Source organism: Suncus etruscus, chromosome 14, assembly GCF_024139225.1.
Source record: "Suncus etruscus isolate mSunEtr1 chromosome 14, mSunEtr1.pri.cur, whole genome shotgun sequence".
Classification (NCBI taxonomy): domain Eukaryota; kingdom Metazoa; phylum Chordata; class Mammalia; order Eulipotyphla; family Soricidae; genus Suncus; species Suncus etruscus.
In genome coordinates, this window is record NC_064861.1 from 92,052,284 (window position 1) to 92,067,392 (window position 15,109).

General features: G+C 59.7%; 1 protein-coding gene and 1 long non-coding RNA gene across 2 annotated transcripts; both read right to left on the bottom strand.

The window, feature by feature from the left end:
- Positions 1-352: 352 nt before the first annotated feature.
- Positions 353-7,510, bottom strand: KDELR1 (KDEL endoplasmic reticulum protein retention receptor 1). The gene is made up of 5 exons (XM_049786318.1): positions 7,288-7,510; positions 6,562-6,662; positions 5,992-6,150; positions 2,442-2,694; positions 353-1,139 (listed from the first exon to the last, which is right to left on the bottom strand). The coding sequence occupies exons 1-5, from the start codon at positions 7,376-7,378 to the stop codon at positions 1,105-1,107; spliced, it is 639 nt and encodes a 212-aa protein (XP_049642275.1). The 5' UTR covers positions 7,379-7,510; the 3' UTR covers positions 353-1,104.
- Positions 7,511-8,153: 643 nt separating this feature from the next.
- Positions 8,154-9,877, bottom strand: LOC126027325 (uncharacterized). Its single transcript, XR_007502245.1, has 5 exons — positions 9,835-9,877; positions 9,498-9,517; positions 9,089-9,102; positions 8,514-8,570; positions 8,154-8,176 (listed from the first exon to the last, which is right to left on the bottom strand). It is a non-coding gene; the product is annotated as an uncharacterized LOC126027325 (long non-coding RNA).
- Positions 9,878-15,109: the final 5,232 nt, after the last annotated feature.

Below are 15,109 nucleotides of genomic sequence, written 5' to 3' on the forward strand. Positions count from 1 at the left end.
TTCTATTTGGTAAAAACATCAAAACAGTAGTTTCAGCAAATGCCAAGTGAAGGGGGCTGCCATGAGTGAGCTCATGAATACATTCTTGAAGGTTCTCTGGGAAACCCACACCTCAGACTCAGATGGGATGGAAAGTTCTGGAAAGTTCTAAGCCAAGGGGAAGAAGAATTTCCACTATCTTTTCTTTCTTACTGGAACACCACTTCCCAGTGGAGCCAAGAAGAGACTTAAGGAATTGCAAGGTCTCATATTCCCAGTCAAGTGGGCAGTTTGAAGGAATAAAATAGGCGCAGAGAAAGGCCAGGACAGGGGGACTCCGCCGACTCTAAAGAGAAGGGCCACAGCCATGAAAGAGAGGTGTCATTTTCCTTGATTTATTCGAGAACAAAGAATCAACCATCAATTCTGTACAAAAACATGGTCGTAGAGATACAGGGATCGATCATCAGGCCGGTCCTCCCGTGCCCAGCCCCTCGCCTCCCCCTTCATTGCCAGAAAAGACCAGAAAGCCCAAACACTGGAAAGAGTGAGAAAAACAAATCTACTATGAAAATACCAGGGGAGTTTGTCCTCACCAACTCCCCTTCTCTGGCCTGGATATTTGGAGAGCCTGGGGGGCCCTCCTTGTCAACGGCAGTGGGAGGTCACAGGCGGGCAGGTTGAATGTTTGGCAATCTGTTGGGTTCCCAGAGGGGTTTGGGGTCCCAGGAGGGAGTCGAGGAGTTTGTGTGCATTGTGGAGACATCTCCAAATGGGCCCCCTGCATAGGACGCCCAAAAACGGCTTATAAAAAGGGAGTGAGGGTGGCAGAAAAGAGACAGAAAAGAATTGTCAGAAAGAAAAAAAAGTGAAATTCTGGAAAGATCTTTTGTTTTTTTCGTTTTGTTCTTCTTTTCTAAAAGGCAAAAAACTACAAACAGCCCAGGACCTGAGCTCCCCAAGACGTGGGTCCTCCACTGCCCCCTGAAAGCCGGCAGGAGGGGGGCACAGGAAGAGGTTGGTTCTTTCAAATGTCACCCTTGGGGGTTGCAGAAGGCTCCGGTCGACAAGGCCATCGCCCACCACTCGCCGCTGCGCTGCCAGGAGGAAAGGCGAGGCCCACAGCTAGGCTGGCAGACTCAGTTTCTTCCCCTTTAGGACTGTGGAGAGAGAGAGAAAGGGTGTGTGTTAGTTACCCCATGATGGCAAGGAACCCCAATAGTTTCCATAGCGCCCAAGGCACTAAGGTTACTCCTGGCTCTGTGCTCAGGAATCACTCCTGGCAGTGCTCTTATGGGGCAGGGATCATATGGGATACTAGGGCTCAAACCTGGGTCAGCTGCATACAAGGCAAACGCCCTCTCCGCTGTGCTATTGTTCTGGCCTCACGCTTTTTTTATTATTTTGTTTTGGGGGTCACACCCGGCAGTGCTCAGAGGTTACTCCTGGTTCTGTGCTCAGAAATCATTCCTAGCAGGCTCAGGAGACCATATGGGATGTCGAGGATTGAACCCAAGACTACCGCATGCAAGCAGACACCCTCCCTGCTCTGCTAATGCTCCAGCCCCCTCCCTACTAACCCCTAGGGTCACTTCTGGCCCCGTCCTCCCCCGACCCTGCCACCGTCTCGATTTACTCCCTTCACCGTCTCTCCTGGCCTTCCTCTCTTTGCCGCAATCCCAGAATCCAACCCCAAATAGCAAGGGTGCCAGGTTCAGTGGGACAAGTGACTGAGTCAGTGAAGGAATGAATCGAGCTTAGTGGCAGAGAGGAGGCGGTCTTAAGCCCCTGAAAGCCAGGACAGAGTTTACTCTACAAAGACAGTCCCCCCTCCATCTGGCTGGGCAGACAGAAGGCCACGCTATCTGCTGGGGGAGGCTTGGCAGCTGCAGGATCTTAGTACCCAAAAGAAGGGCAGAAGGCAAAGAACAAACACACTGGGAGGGGAAAATCCAGTGTCTACCCTCAGCACTCCCCAACCTGCCCCTTCCACCATTAGCCTGAAGGGCTCAAAAAGCTGCCTGCCCAGATCTCGCTCAGAAAGGAAGGGCTTGGGCCGGGAGTGACAGCACAGCAGGGAGGGCACTGGCCTGGCACACAGCTGACGAGAGTTCGATCTCCGACATCCTATATGTTCCCCCAAACACTGCCAGGAGTAATCCGTGAGCGCAGAGTCAGGAGTAAGCCCTGAGCACTGCCAGATATGGTCCCAAACTCCAAAACCAAAAGAGGGATGGGAGCAATAACACAGCAGGGAAGGCGTTTGGCCTCACACACGGCCAACCCAGGTTGAATCCGGGAATTGCATAGGGTCCCCTGCACAGCACCAGAAATGATTCCTGAGTGCAGAGCCAGGAGTAAGCTATAAATGGGATGACTAAAAAATTAAATAAATAAAATAAGGAAAGAAAAGAAACGCAGGGCCTGGGGTTGGATTCCCCTGCACCTGCCCCAGCGGCTACCTTTGGTGATGTAGAGGTAGAAGAAATCGCAGTAGAGAACCGTCTGGACCAGGCCGGCCACGATGGCAATGAGGTCGAAGAAGCCATCGAAGTGGTAGCGCCAGATCCAGTTGAGGATGTAGAAGGCCCGGTAGACGCCCAGTGCAAACAGGTAGTGGCTGGTGATGGTCTCTGCCTCGCCCGTCTTGCTCACCATGAACAGCTGCGGCAGGATCGCCACCGACTCCAGGTACACCGAGAAGGTCCAGAGTATCTGGGGGCGACAGGGACCCAATGGGAGCCACTCACGTCCAGCCCCCCATAGCTGGAAGACCATTTCCAGCACCCTGATTCTCCAGATGGGCAAAGATTCCCCGAGGTGGGGGCGCAAGAGGAACTGGGGCAGATTTTCCTGCCCCTGTCAAGAACATCAGGAGACATACTCAAACCCGGTCACAACCTCTGGGAAGGGCTGGAGAGTCAATACCAGGGGTCTGGCAATGAGCTGGGTTTGAATCTCCAGCAGCCCAGCTGGTCCCCCGAGCACTGCCAGGGGGACACTCCTGAGCAAAGAGTCAGGAATGTGCCCAGAGTACTGTCAGATGTGGCCTGCCCAGGGGTAAGAGAAAATCAAAATCAAGCTTGGTCTCAGGTCTTTGAGCATCTTCCTGCTGCCTCTTCCCTCCCCAAGAAGAAAATGTGATGGCTAAGCTAAAGCTTCCAGCACCCCCCCCCCAGACTCCTCCTTTCGGGCTCTGGCCCTTCCTGTCCCCCACACCATCCCGGGCTTCCCACACAAGGACCCTTCATGGACTATCTCCCACCCCAGTCCACTCTCCTATCTGTCCAGCTTCGTTCTTCCAACCTCAGCACATCAGCCAGCTCCTGAGAGAGGCTTGCCCTGAACATCGCCCCCCCCCCCATGCACCGAGATGGTCATAATCCACGTCTCAACTTGGGCTGTGAGACCCCGATAACTGATGCAGGGACCAGGCACAGATTCTGCACCTCAATGGAGGAATGGAGGAAGAAATGGATATGAGAAAGAATGAGGGAAGGAACGAAGGAAAGAGAATGGATGAAGGCATGAAGGAATGGAGGAAGAAAGTATAAAAAGGAATGAGGAGGGCCCGGAGAGATAGCACAGCGGCGTTTGCCTTGCAAGCAGCCGATCCAGGACCAAAGGTGGTTGGTTCGAATCCCGGTGTCCCATAGGGTCCCCCGTGCCTGCCAGGAGCTATTTCTGAGCAGACAGCCAAGAATAACCCCTGAGCACCACCGGGTGCGGCCCAAAAACCAAAAAAAAAAAAAAAAAGGAATGAGGAAAAGAATGAGTGAACTTGGAAGAAGTGAGGGAACGGAAGAAGGAATGAGGGAAAAGAGGAAGGAAAGATGAAAAACAAACATCAATAAAGAGTTCCATATACACACCCCATATACGAGCCCTGCTGAGCACAGCACTCAGGCCCGGGAAGATGTAGCCCAACTACGGCTCCGCCCTGTTCTCTGCCCTATGAAAGTCCAGCTGGGATGATGTGGAAGCTAGAAAATCCCCAGAAATTCCTTCAGAGAACACAATCAAAAGGCTCCTTCCTTTTTGCTGGGGGGGAGAGGAAGGGATCTTGGGGGCTTATTCCCAACAGCTTATTTCGACAGAGAAGCCACCCCACGGACCAACAGAAGTGGCCCAGAATGAGCCCATGTCACAGCTGAGGAGACTGAGGGTCAAGGGCTCAGGGACTTGATTAAGGTCACACAACTAAAATGGGGACACAAAAGTCTTGGGGACATCCCAGAAAGACAGTACAGGGGCAAAGGAGCAAGGCCAATTCCAACTCAATTTCTGGCACCCCCAAGAGACACTGGGAATGACCCCCAAGCACAGAGCTAGGGAAAACAACCACCTGAGCACCTCAGGATGTGGCCCCCAAATTCGCTCCACCCCCAAAAAAGGGGAGGCTTGGAGAGAGCTCAAATTAATAAAGTTCTTACCATACACACTAGATCTAGGGGACTCTGAGGCAGTGAGAGAGAGCACAGCGAGTAAGAAGCTGGCCTTGAATGCTGCTGACCTGGGTTTGATCCCCAGCACCCTACGTTATAATAAGATTACTAAAAACTAACTGATGAGGGCTGAAGAGATAGCATGGAGGTAGGGCATTTACCTTGCATGCAGAAGGATGGTGGTTCAAATCCCGGCATTCCATATGGTCCCCCAAGCCTGCCAGGAGCAACTCCTAAGTGCCGCCATGTGTGACCCCCCTCCAAAAAAAAAATTCCAAAAAGTAAATAAAAAATAAAAAAGTAGGGCCCGGAGAGATAGCACAGCGGTGTTTGCCTTGCAAGCAGCCGATCCAAGACCTAAGGTGGTTGGTTCGAATCCCAGTGTCCCATATGGTCCCCCGTGCCTGCCAGGAGCTATTTCTGAGCAGACAGCCAGGAGTAACCCCTGAGCACCGCCGGGTGTGGACCAAAAACCAAAAAAAAAAAAAAAGATCATGCAAGGTGCCCCCGAAGCCTGCAGCCCTCAGGCTTTGAATGCCTACATTCTGCTCAAGGAATCCTGGGGAGCTTGGGGGTGGGGGGAGAATAATAGGATCGTGGGGAAGGCTGTTTGCCTGGCATGAAGCTGATGCAGGTGGGACCCCCGGCACTTCACAGTCTCCCAGCCTGCAGGAGAGATCCCTGAGTGCAGTCAGGAGCCAGCCCTGAGCAGCAGGTGTGGCCCCCAAACAACACCCGAATAAAGAAACCTGGTGGTGATATTTTGTTGTTGTTTTGACAGTCACGCAAGTGGTGCTCAGGGGTCACTCCTGGTGGGCTCAGAGGACCCTTTGGGATGCCGGGATGGAACCTGGGTGGGCTATGTGCAAGTTAAACGCCCTCCCCATTGTACTATTGCTTGAGTCTCCAGTCTTGGGGGCCACAGCTGATGGTGCTTGGGGAGTTCAGGGGGGCTGAATCCTGCCAGGACTGAGCCATCCATGACTCAAGCACCGGTTCCAGCCCATCAAGCTGGTTCTTTGGCCCCATGGTTTTGTTTCAGGGAAAATTGGTTGTGTTCGGGGGCCAAGTGAAGGAGTTGGGGGTCTGCTTCTGGCTTAGTGCTCAGTATGCATGCACAGAGCTAGTAATGCCAAGAGCAGACAGACCCCTATCCTCTGGGTTCTTGCCAAGCCCTGGGCACCAGGTATCAAACCCCAACATCTTCACAAAAGCATGGGAAACTAGGGGAACAGAAGAGCCAAGGTCACACTCGAAGGAATACAATGGAATTCATTCTGGGGTTCCGAGCCAGTCCCCCCCGTTGGAGCGAGATGCCAAAATGCATGGCAAAGTCCTGCACCTTAACCCTCAGAGCAGTAAGCCTGTGCCAGCCTGCACACGGGGCTTAAGATATCTAGATTTCCTGCACCCCAGTTTCCCCTGTGGGAGCCGGTTGCTGTGAGGGGGTCAGGGCACGTGTGTGCCTGGCGGGGAAATAATTACGTATGCTGGCGGGTATAGGGGATGTCTCAGGTCATGGCATAGTCACACACACACATCCTGGGGCCAGGCCAGGGTGCCCTACCTCCAGCGGAGTGAAATCGTGGTTGACCAGGAAGGCCAGCAAGGCTGTGGGGACCACAAGGAACTCCACCCGGAACGTGTCGTGGTTCCCATCGTACGTGGCTTTGAACTTGCTATAAATCAGCCAAATTGTGGTGAAGGAGCAGACGATGTAGATCACCTGTGGGGGAATGGGGGAGAGGGCTGTAGCTCACCCCAGAGCCTGTGCCCCCGCCTCCTCCCTCAGACCCAAGAATGCAGGCACCCAGGCCTCCTCCCTTAGACCTAAGAGTCTGTATCCTTTGTTTTGGGGTCACACCCAGCGGCGCTCAGGGGTTCCTCCTGGCTCTACGCTCAGAAAGCGCTCCTGGCAGGCAATGGGGACCATATGGGATGCCGGGATTCCAACCACTGTCCATCTTGGATCAGCTGCTTGCAGGGCAAATGCCTTACCACTGTGCTATCTCTCTGGCTCCAGAGTCTGTTTCCTTAACCTCCTCCCTCGGACCCAGGGGTGCAGCCCCCAGCCTCCTCCATCAGACCCAGGGGTGCAGCCCCCCGGCCTCCTCCCTCGGACCAGCGGGGTGGGTACCTTCATGCAGGTGTTGTAGAGAGAGATGTAGTTGGTGAAGAGGTCCAGGTAGCGGGCGGTGAAGACCACGGTGAACAGGACCTGGCTCTTCCCCGAAATGCCTGCGTGGGGGAAAGACGGGGGGGACCCATGGTGAACAGCCCCAGCTTGGGGTGTGCGGGTGCAGCAGGGGGCTCGGGGCACCACCAGGCCCCGCAGGCCCGGCCTGTTCTCGGGGCCCACAGCCAGGGGGCAGGCAGCCGGGCCGGGAGCTACTCCAGCCCGAGGCTCAGTCCCGGGCTAGGCCGCACGATCGATAGTACCCCGAACCCCAACCCCGCGTTCCCCGAGCGGGGAGCACCGAGCTGGGGTGCAGGGCGCGCCCCACTTGGCCTCCTGGCCCCTCCCGCCCCAGCCGGCCTCCTCTGGGAGTCAGTCCCCCAGCTCCTTCCTGGACGCCTCGTCCACGTCACCAACTGCCCGGCCGGCTCCCAGGGCTGCGGGCGGAACTCGGGGCGACCCGGCGGGGCAGGGGGCCCCCACCCGAGTGGGGTGCGCCCCCAAAAGCAGGGGCGGAGGCGGGTGGGTGCGGCGGGGCCTGGCCGGGTGGGCGGGGGGCCCGGGCCCGGAGCTGGGCTGCAGGGCAGGAGAGAGGCGTGCCAGGCCGTGTCTGCACCGAACCCCGAGGCCGGCCCCGAGCCCCGATCTCCAGCCCCGGGCCCGGGTTCGAGCCCAGCCACCGCTCACCCGCGCAGGAGCGCGACTTCCAGATCTTGAGCAGCAGCAGGATGACGGCCAGGAGGTGGGAGAGGTCCCCCAGGAATCGGAAGAGGTTCATGGCGCGGCCGGCGAGCGAGCGGGCTCGGGGGGCTGCCCCCCGCGGCGGACGGCTGGGGTCGGCTCCGGGGAGGGGCCTCGGTCCGGGGGAGCCGCGGCGGGAGCTGGAGGCCGCGCCGGAGCCGGGGAGCGGAGGAGGTGGGCGGGGCCGGGCCGGGGCTTACCCGGGAGGCCACACCCCTGTGGGCGGAGTCTGGGAGCTCGCGTCTGCTCTCGCGCGCCCCCTGCCGGCGCCCCTCCGACCCGACACCCTCGCGGCCGGCTCCGGGCAGCGGGCGGAATACAAAGGGGCGGGGCGGGGCGGGGCCGGAGGGGCGGGGCCGGAGAGGCCGACCCCGGGCCCGAACCCGCCACGTCCCAGTCACCCCGGGCGCCCCCGGCCTGAGAACGTCAGACGGACTCCAGCCCCTTCCGAGCGGGGCCTCCAGCTCCAGCGACCACGAAAGTCGGGAAAGGGACCGCAGCCCCAAACTCGGGGTTCCAGACTCCCCACCCTCAGACGGAGAATCCAGACCCCACACACACCCTCTCGCCCCACACCCAGCAGTCAAGGCTTCCAGCCTCCTCCCTCAGACTAGGGGTCCAGGCCAACACGCTTCCTCCCTCGACTAAGGGGTCCCGTGCCACCGCCAGCACCCTTCGTTCCTCCTCCCTCACTTCCTCTGCCCCAGGCCCTGAAGCCTTGCTTGGCTCCTGGCTTTCTCCCTCAGACACCCCAATCTCCCCTCAGACACCCTAATTTCCCCTCAAGTACCCAACCCCCCTCAGATACCTCCAACCTCCCCTCAGACACCCCAACCTCTCATCAGACACCCCAGCTTCCCCTCAGTCACCCTAATTTCCCTCATTTACCCCAACCTCCTCTCAGATACCCCTACTTCCCCTGGGACACCTCAGCTTCTCCTCAGGCTCTCCAACCTCTCCTCAGACACCCCAACCTCCCCTCAGACAATCCCACCCTCGCCTCAGTCACCCTAATTTTCTTCAGTTACCCCAACCTTCCCTCAGACACCCCAACCCCATCAGATACCCTAACCTCTCTTCAGACACCCCAACCTCTCCTCAGACACCCCTACTTCCTCTCAGACACCTCAGCTTCTCCTCAGACACCCCATTTTTCCCTGAGACATCCTAACCTCCCCTCAAGCTCTCCAACCTCTCCTCAGACACCCCAACTTCTCAAACATCCCAACCTCCCTTCAGACACCCCAGCCTCCCCTCAGACATTCCAACCTCCCCCCAGACACCCTCCAGGGGTCTCAAACTCAATTTACCTGGGGGCCCGCAGGAGGCAAAGTCAGTAGTAAGCTTTGAACATTGGGGGGGTGTGACCCAAACAACTAAAACAAAACAAAAAAAGATTCCTCTAGAGCAGGGCCACAAAATGTTGTATGGAGGGCCACAAATGACCCACGGGCCGAGAATTTGAGACCCCTGCGGGCCTAACCTAACATCTCAGACACCCCAACCTACACTCAGATAGCCCAATCTCCCCCTCAGACACCCTAATTTTCCCTCAGATAACCCAACCTCTCTCAGGCACCCCAACCTTCCATAAAACACCCCAACCTCCCCTCAGATACCCTAATTTTCCCTCAGACACCGCAACCTCCCCCTCAGGCACCCCAACTTTTCCTTAGATACCCCCAACTTCCCCTTCTGACACCCTAATTTTCCCTCAGATAACCCAACCTCTCTCAGGCACCCCAACCTCCCCTCAGACACCTCAACCTCTCCCCAGATACCCTAATTTTCCCTCAGAAACCCCAACTTCCCATAAGACACTCCAACCTCCTCCCAGACACCTAAATGTCTCCTCAGACACCCAGCCTCCCCTCAGTCATCCTCATTTTCCTTAGCCCAACCTCTCAGACGCTTGAACATCCCATCAGATACCCTTACCTCCCCTCAAATACCCCAGCTTTCCCTCAGACACCTCAGCCTCTCCTCAGATACCCTAACCTCCCATCTCAGGCACCCCAACCTCCCCTCAGCACCCCAAAATCCTCCCATCTCAGATACCCCAATTTCCCCTCAGTCACTCCAACCTCTCCTCAGCCACCAACTTCTCCTCAGATACCCCAACCACCCCTCAGGCACCCCAACCTCCCCTCAGATACCCTAATTTTCCCTCAGACACCTCAATTTTTCCTTAGATACCCCCAACCTCCCCTCAAATGCCCCAACCTCTCATCAGACACCCCAGCCTCCCCTCAGTCACCCTAATTTTCTTTCTTTTTTTTTTTTGTTTTTTGTTTTGTTTTGGTTTTTGTTTTTGGGTCACACCAGCAGTGCTCAGGGGTTACTCCTGGCTGTCTGCTCAGAAATAGCTCCTGGCAGGCATGGGGGACCATATGGGACACCGGGATTCGAACCAACCACCTTAGGTCCTGGATCAGCTGCTTGCAAGGCCACTGTGCTATCTCTCCAGGCCCCACCCTAATTTTCTTCATTTACCCCAACCTACCCTCAGACACACCAATCGTCCATCAGACACCCCAGTCTCCCCTTAGACACCCAACCTCCCCTCAGACACCCTAAATTTCCCTCAGACACCCTCAACCTCCCCTTGAATACACTAAATTTTATTGACACATCAACCTCCCCTAAGACAACCCAACATCCCCTCATACACCCCAACCTCCTCAGGCACCTTGGTTTTCCTTCAGGCACCACAACATACCCTTAGACGCCCTAACTGTCCCTCAGAAGTCCCAACCTCCCCTCAGACCAGCAGTACAAACCCCGTGTTCCCTCCCCCAGACCAAAGCCCCTTCTCTACCACCCCCTAAATAATCCTGACTCCTGCCCTTCCAAGCTGACACCCTTTTGGGTCTCACAGCCTGACCCCCTACACAAACCCGCCTCACTATCCCAAGCTCAGGGCACAGGAGATGAGGGCCTCTTGTACCCCTTCTTCTATTGAGGGGCCCAGCCTCCATGGCCACGCGAATGTCCCCCAAGGAAAGCTGCTGAGCCCCCAGTCTGCTCCAGCGGATCCTCCAGGCCCAACTGCTGGAGGTGTTTGGGGGCTCTGGCACCCCAGTAATGTGCGTTGAAGGTGGGGTGCTATGGTGTGGAGAAACCAGGTGGCAAGTAAACAAAACCAAAGTTTGTGAGAATAGGGAGAGGCTCAGGGTCCTAAAAGTCAGGAAATGGGGCCTCCCTTTGGGGGTCACGGGGGGGGGGGGGAGGAGTGCACTGGAGATCTCCCTTCTCCCAGACACACAGGCCAGGAATTGGGCTGTGACCCTAAGTTCCAAGGAAATGGGTGTGAGGGGTAAGCTGGGAGCCTGAACCCCTCAGTCGAGAGAGGAGAGTTTGGGATGGATCATTGGGTCTAAGGGAGGGAGGCTGGGCTCCAGCACCTCCAGGTCTGAGGGAGGAAGAGCTGGGGTGAACTTTGGGTCAGGGGTGGGCCTTTGGATCTGAGGGGGGAATTTGGGTACCTTGATCCCTGGGTCTGAGGGGGGAGGGAGGTTGGGCTCCTGCACCTCCAGGTCTGAGGGAGGACGAATTGGGGAGAACTTTTGGATCTGAGGAATTAGATATTGGGGTGGACCTTTGAGTCCAATGGAACAGGTTAGGCACTTGAGTCTTGGGTCTGAGGGGGGAGACTAGGTGCCTAATCCTAGGGTCTGAGGGGGGGGGAAGGCTGGGCACCCGCAGCCCTGGCTCCCCAGTGGAGACCTAGTTTGCAGATCGGTCCTTTGGGGGGTACCGAGAAGCCAAAGAGGGGTCCAGCCTGGCGGAGGAGCCCCAATCCAGAAAGGGGACAGAGCTGTCAGGCTACGATTTGGGGCGCAGCGGGGTGGGGTGGGGGCCTGAGTCGGGGTGCCGAGGGGGGTCTCTGGGCACTCATCCACCCCCCACTCGGAGCTGCGCTGCGGGGGGACAAGAGGAGGGGTCCCCAGGGAGGCCGGGGAGGGGGGCTGTGGGTGTCGAGAGCGGCAGGGCGGACGGGGACTGAATGTTAATCGCATCCCGGGCGGGCGGGCGGGCGGGCGTGTGCGAGACCTGAGAGCAGAGGCTGCGAGCGAGCGAGCGAGCGAGCGGGCGAGAGGGAGAGGGAGAGGGAGAGAGCCAGTCCCTCCCGCTCCGGGCCGCCGCCGCCGCTGCCGCCACCCGCCACCCGCCACCCTCCTTCCTCCGCCGCCGCCGGGGCCCGGCTGGGGGTCGCCCGAGCCCCCCGCGCGTGCCTCCTGCCTGGCCTGCGCTCGGCTCGGCCCGGTGAGTCTCGGGGTTCGGTGCGTGGGGCTGGGCGCGAGGAGGGGGGGTGTGTCTGCGCGGCTGCAGCGGCCGGCGAGGGAGGACTCGGTGTGTCTGTCCGAGCGTCCGTCTGTCCGTCTGTCCGTGTGTCGGGGAGGGGGTCCGAGCCCTCTGGCTCCTCCGGGGCCCCCCACGTCCCCAGTCCTGTCCCCCCAGTCCCGGCGTGTGTGTGTCTGTGTGCGCGCATGTTGGGGGGGCTGGTGCATACCGTACCTGCGCTCCCTCCCTGGCTCGGAGCCTCCCGCCGGCGGCGTCTGGGTCCCGGCCCGTCCGTCCTCCCGTCTGTCCCGCAGCGGCCCGCCCGACCGATGGACTGAGTGTCTGCGTGTGCGCGCCCGCGTGTGCGCGCGCCTGTGTCCTCTCGCTCTGGGGGTGTCGAGGGGGAGTCCCGGGGAAGTCAGGGTGTGTGTGTGTGTGTGTGTCTGTGTGTGTGTGTGCGCGTGCAGGGGGACTGGAGGTGGCCAGGACAGATTCCCCTCCCAGGCGGCCTTTGCAGCCCCCCACGGGCACACACCCTGGCCTCTGGCCTCCGAGGTGACCCAGACAGACAGACAGACAGACAGGCGGACGGACAGAGACAGAATAGCTGGAGTGGGGTGTGTGTGTGTGTGTGTGTCTGTGTTTGGGGGTGAAGCAGCCTGGCACAAAGCGGGTGCGAATGGGCCCCCGGAGAGGCGGGACTGGACACATGGAAGCGGCAGGGAGGAGTCGCGGCTGAGCAGCGGAGTGGGGGGGCCCCGGGTGGGCGGAGGGGGGATCCCCACGAGGTCGGGCGCGGGGACCACAGCCACCCCGACAGCCTCCGCAATGTCCGGGCCCAACTTCCAGCGCAACATGTGAAGCCACCTCCTCGCCTAGCGGGGGGGCCCTGCAACCTTGGGGGACAGACAGGACAGGACGGACCCGGGAAGACAAGAGGAGGGCCAGCCGCACGGAGCCCCCCAAGGCCGCCTGCCGTCGCCCCAGGGCCTGCCCCCCCCACCCAGCGTCTCCACCACCGGGTCGAGTCTGCAGGTCCCCGACTCCCTCCAGGATCTGGTCCTGTCCCCCACTGCCACCCCCACACAGCAGGGTCATGAAAAGGTAAGGCCTGGGGACAGGGTGCCTGCCGGTGGACCCCCACCCCGGGTCCAGCTCCGGGAAAGTTGGCCAGGGGCCTCCAGGCACTGGGAAGTGGGGGGGCTGGCTGGCGTGGAGGGGCCTCTGCCCTCCCTCCCCGGTTTCTGGGGGTTCTCCGCCCCCCTCTGGGGCTCCCTATGTGTCCCTTTATTCCGGCCTCCACCCCTCAGTCGTCCTCGCTCGCCCCTCCGCCCTCCCCAGGCCACACGTACCTGGCACCCCACTTCTCTCCCGATCCCCCCATTTCTCCACTCTCCTTCTTCCCTCCGCAGCGTCCCTGCCGGCCGGCTCCCGCCCGCCGGCCCGGTGCTATGAGTCGGCTATTACGGGCCAAGGACCTTGAGGGCGTCCGGGCCTGCCCCCCCACTCAAAGCTCTGAGCACCCCCCCACCCTAACCCTGTGGTTATGCGCGGGGTTGGGGGGATAGGCAACCCGGGAGGTGGGGAACGGGTTTCTGAGCCGCAGCAGCACGATGCAGGGTGGGGGGACTGGGGGTGTCCGTGACTGTTGGTGAAAGTGTCCTCCCCTCTCCTCTGGGGTGGGGGGTGAGGGAGACAGGGACACCCCAGGAATCTCTGACACCCACGTCCTCTTCAGTCTGGGGACAGGCTGTGCCGAGCCGAGCCGGGACTGGGTCCCAGCGAGGATGCCCAAGATGTTGGCACTGGCTGGGTTTGAGATGGAAAAAGGGGTTCTGGGGTGAGGCTGGGGCTGGAGCAGAACTTGTGTTTCTTGTGGGCAGAGCAGACCGGGCACCCTGTTTGGGGGGAAGAGAGACCTTGCCGAGTTGGGGGAAGAGAGCTTGGGGGTCTGGGAGGGACCTGAGGGTGCAAGACAGCACCCCAAGTCCCCGACAGGTCAGACACCTTGGGGTGGGAGGTTAGTGGCCAGGTGCGCACAAGTGGGGGACACTGAGACTCAGGGAGAGGTGGAGATTGGGGGGGCTGAGCTGGGCCTTCCTGTCCATTCTAAGAAGACTGGGGCTGGAGGGGCTCCCACCTGAAGGAACCCAAAAGGCGGAGCAGATGGGGGGGGGCGCGGCGGGAAGGGGGTGTTAACCCCGCAGGGGCCAGGCCACAGCTGCGGGTTATTTTGGGGCGGAGGGGGGGCTAGTCTGAGCGCTGATTAAGCAGCTGCTCGTGGAAGGGCAGCAGAGAGGAGGGGTTTGGGGATCAGGGTTTGGGGGGGCCCAACAGGCATGCCAGGAGCCCCCACTCGCAGGCTCGGGAGCCCAGGGCGGCGGGGCGCGGGTTGGGGGGCGAATTCGCCCCGCTGAAGAATGGGGGGTCCTTCCCCGCCCTCTGGCCCGCGGGGTGGCTGAGGCCTGCGCTGCCATAGCAACCGGACAGGCCTGATTGACAGCCCGAGGCGGCTTCCCGGCCTGGACCCGCCCCCCTCGAGAAGCCCCCCGCCTCCGGGTGCGCTCGGACCCCAGAGTGGGGGCCCCGGGGCCGGAGGCCTCTCCCCGCGCCCTCCCTCCTCACCCCCCGACCCTGGGGCATCTGGGCGCACGGCCTGGCCATCCCAGGCGGCCCGCCTGCAACAGGGCCAACAGGGCGAGGCTAGGGCGCTACGTAGCCTGGTTTCCCAAATTGCTCCGGGCTGGGGGGTTTAGGGACCCCCCAGTCCCCATCAGCTCTGCACAGCTGTGACCTCCCCTGAGCCCCCAGTTTCTGTCCAACCTTCACTTTAAACTGAGACTGGGTTGGGGGAAAGCAGGGACAGGGCCATAAAGAGGATGCCCCCTAAAAATGGGCTGGGGGTAGTTACGGTGGGACAGAGATGCTGGGGTAAAGTGGGGGGGGACAGTTTTTCTCCTGGAGCACCCCACTAATTAATTTCTCTTTCTCTTTTCTCTTCCCCCCCCCACCCCTTTGTACCTGACCCCTTTTCCCGGCTCCTTTTTCTGGGTCCCTTCACTTTTTCTGCCTTTCATTCCCGGCTCCCTCCCACCACTGCCATCGGGGCCCTTTCATGTGCGTGCCGCTCCTCTCCTCGCGGGTGGGGGGTCCCCATCTCTGCCATTTCCCCGGCTATTTCTGTCCCCCACGTTTCCGGCGGCGCTGCGGGTCGGGTCTCGGCATATCCCTCCCCGCCCGGGCCTGGCTCGGGCCAACGCCTGCCTGTGCGGGGTGTGTGTGGTGGCCCTCTCGGACCCGGGTGCTCCTTCCCTCCCTCCGGCCTCTCCGTCCAACTTTCTGCTCTGATCCCGACCTCATCGTGCTCCTTCTTTTTCTCTCTCTCTCTCTCTCTCTCTCTCTCTCTCTCTCTCTCTCTCTCTCTCTCTCTCTCTCTCTCTCTCTCTCTCTCTCTCTCTCTGTGTGTGTGTGTGTGTGTGTGTGT

Bases quoted from the DNA above. Each gene is read 5' to 3' on its own strand.
- KDELR1 (XM_049786318.1), bottom strand. From the start codon at position 7,378: ATGAACCTCTTCCGATTCCTGGGGGACCTCTCCCACCTCCTGGCCGTC. The intron at 6,151-6,561 runs GTACCCACCCCG...ATTCCCCCACAG, and splicing joins TCTACAACACCTGCATGAAG to GTGATCTACATCGTCTGCTC. The intron at 2,695-5,991 runs GTAGGGCACCCT...TGTCGCCCCCAG, and splicing joins ACGATTTCACTCCGCTGGAG to ATACTCTGGACCTTCTCGGT.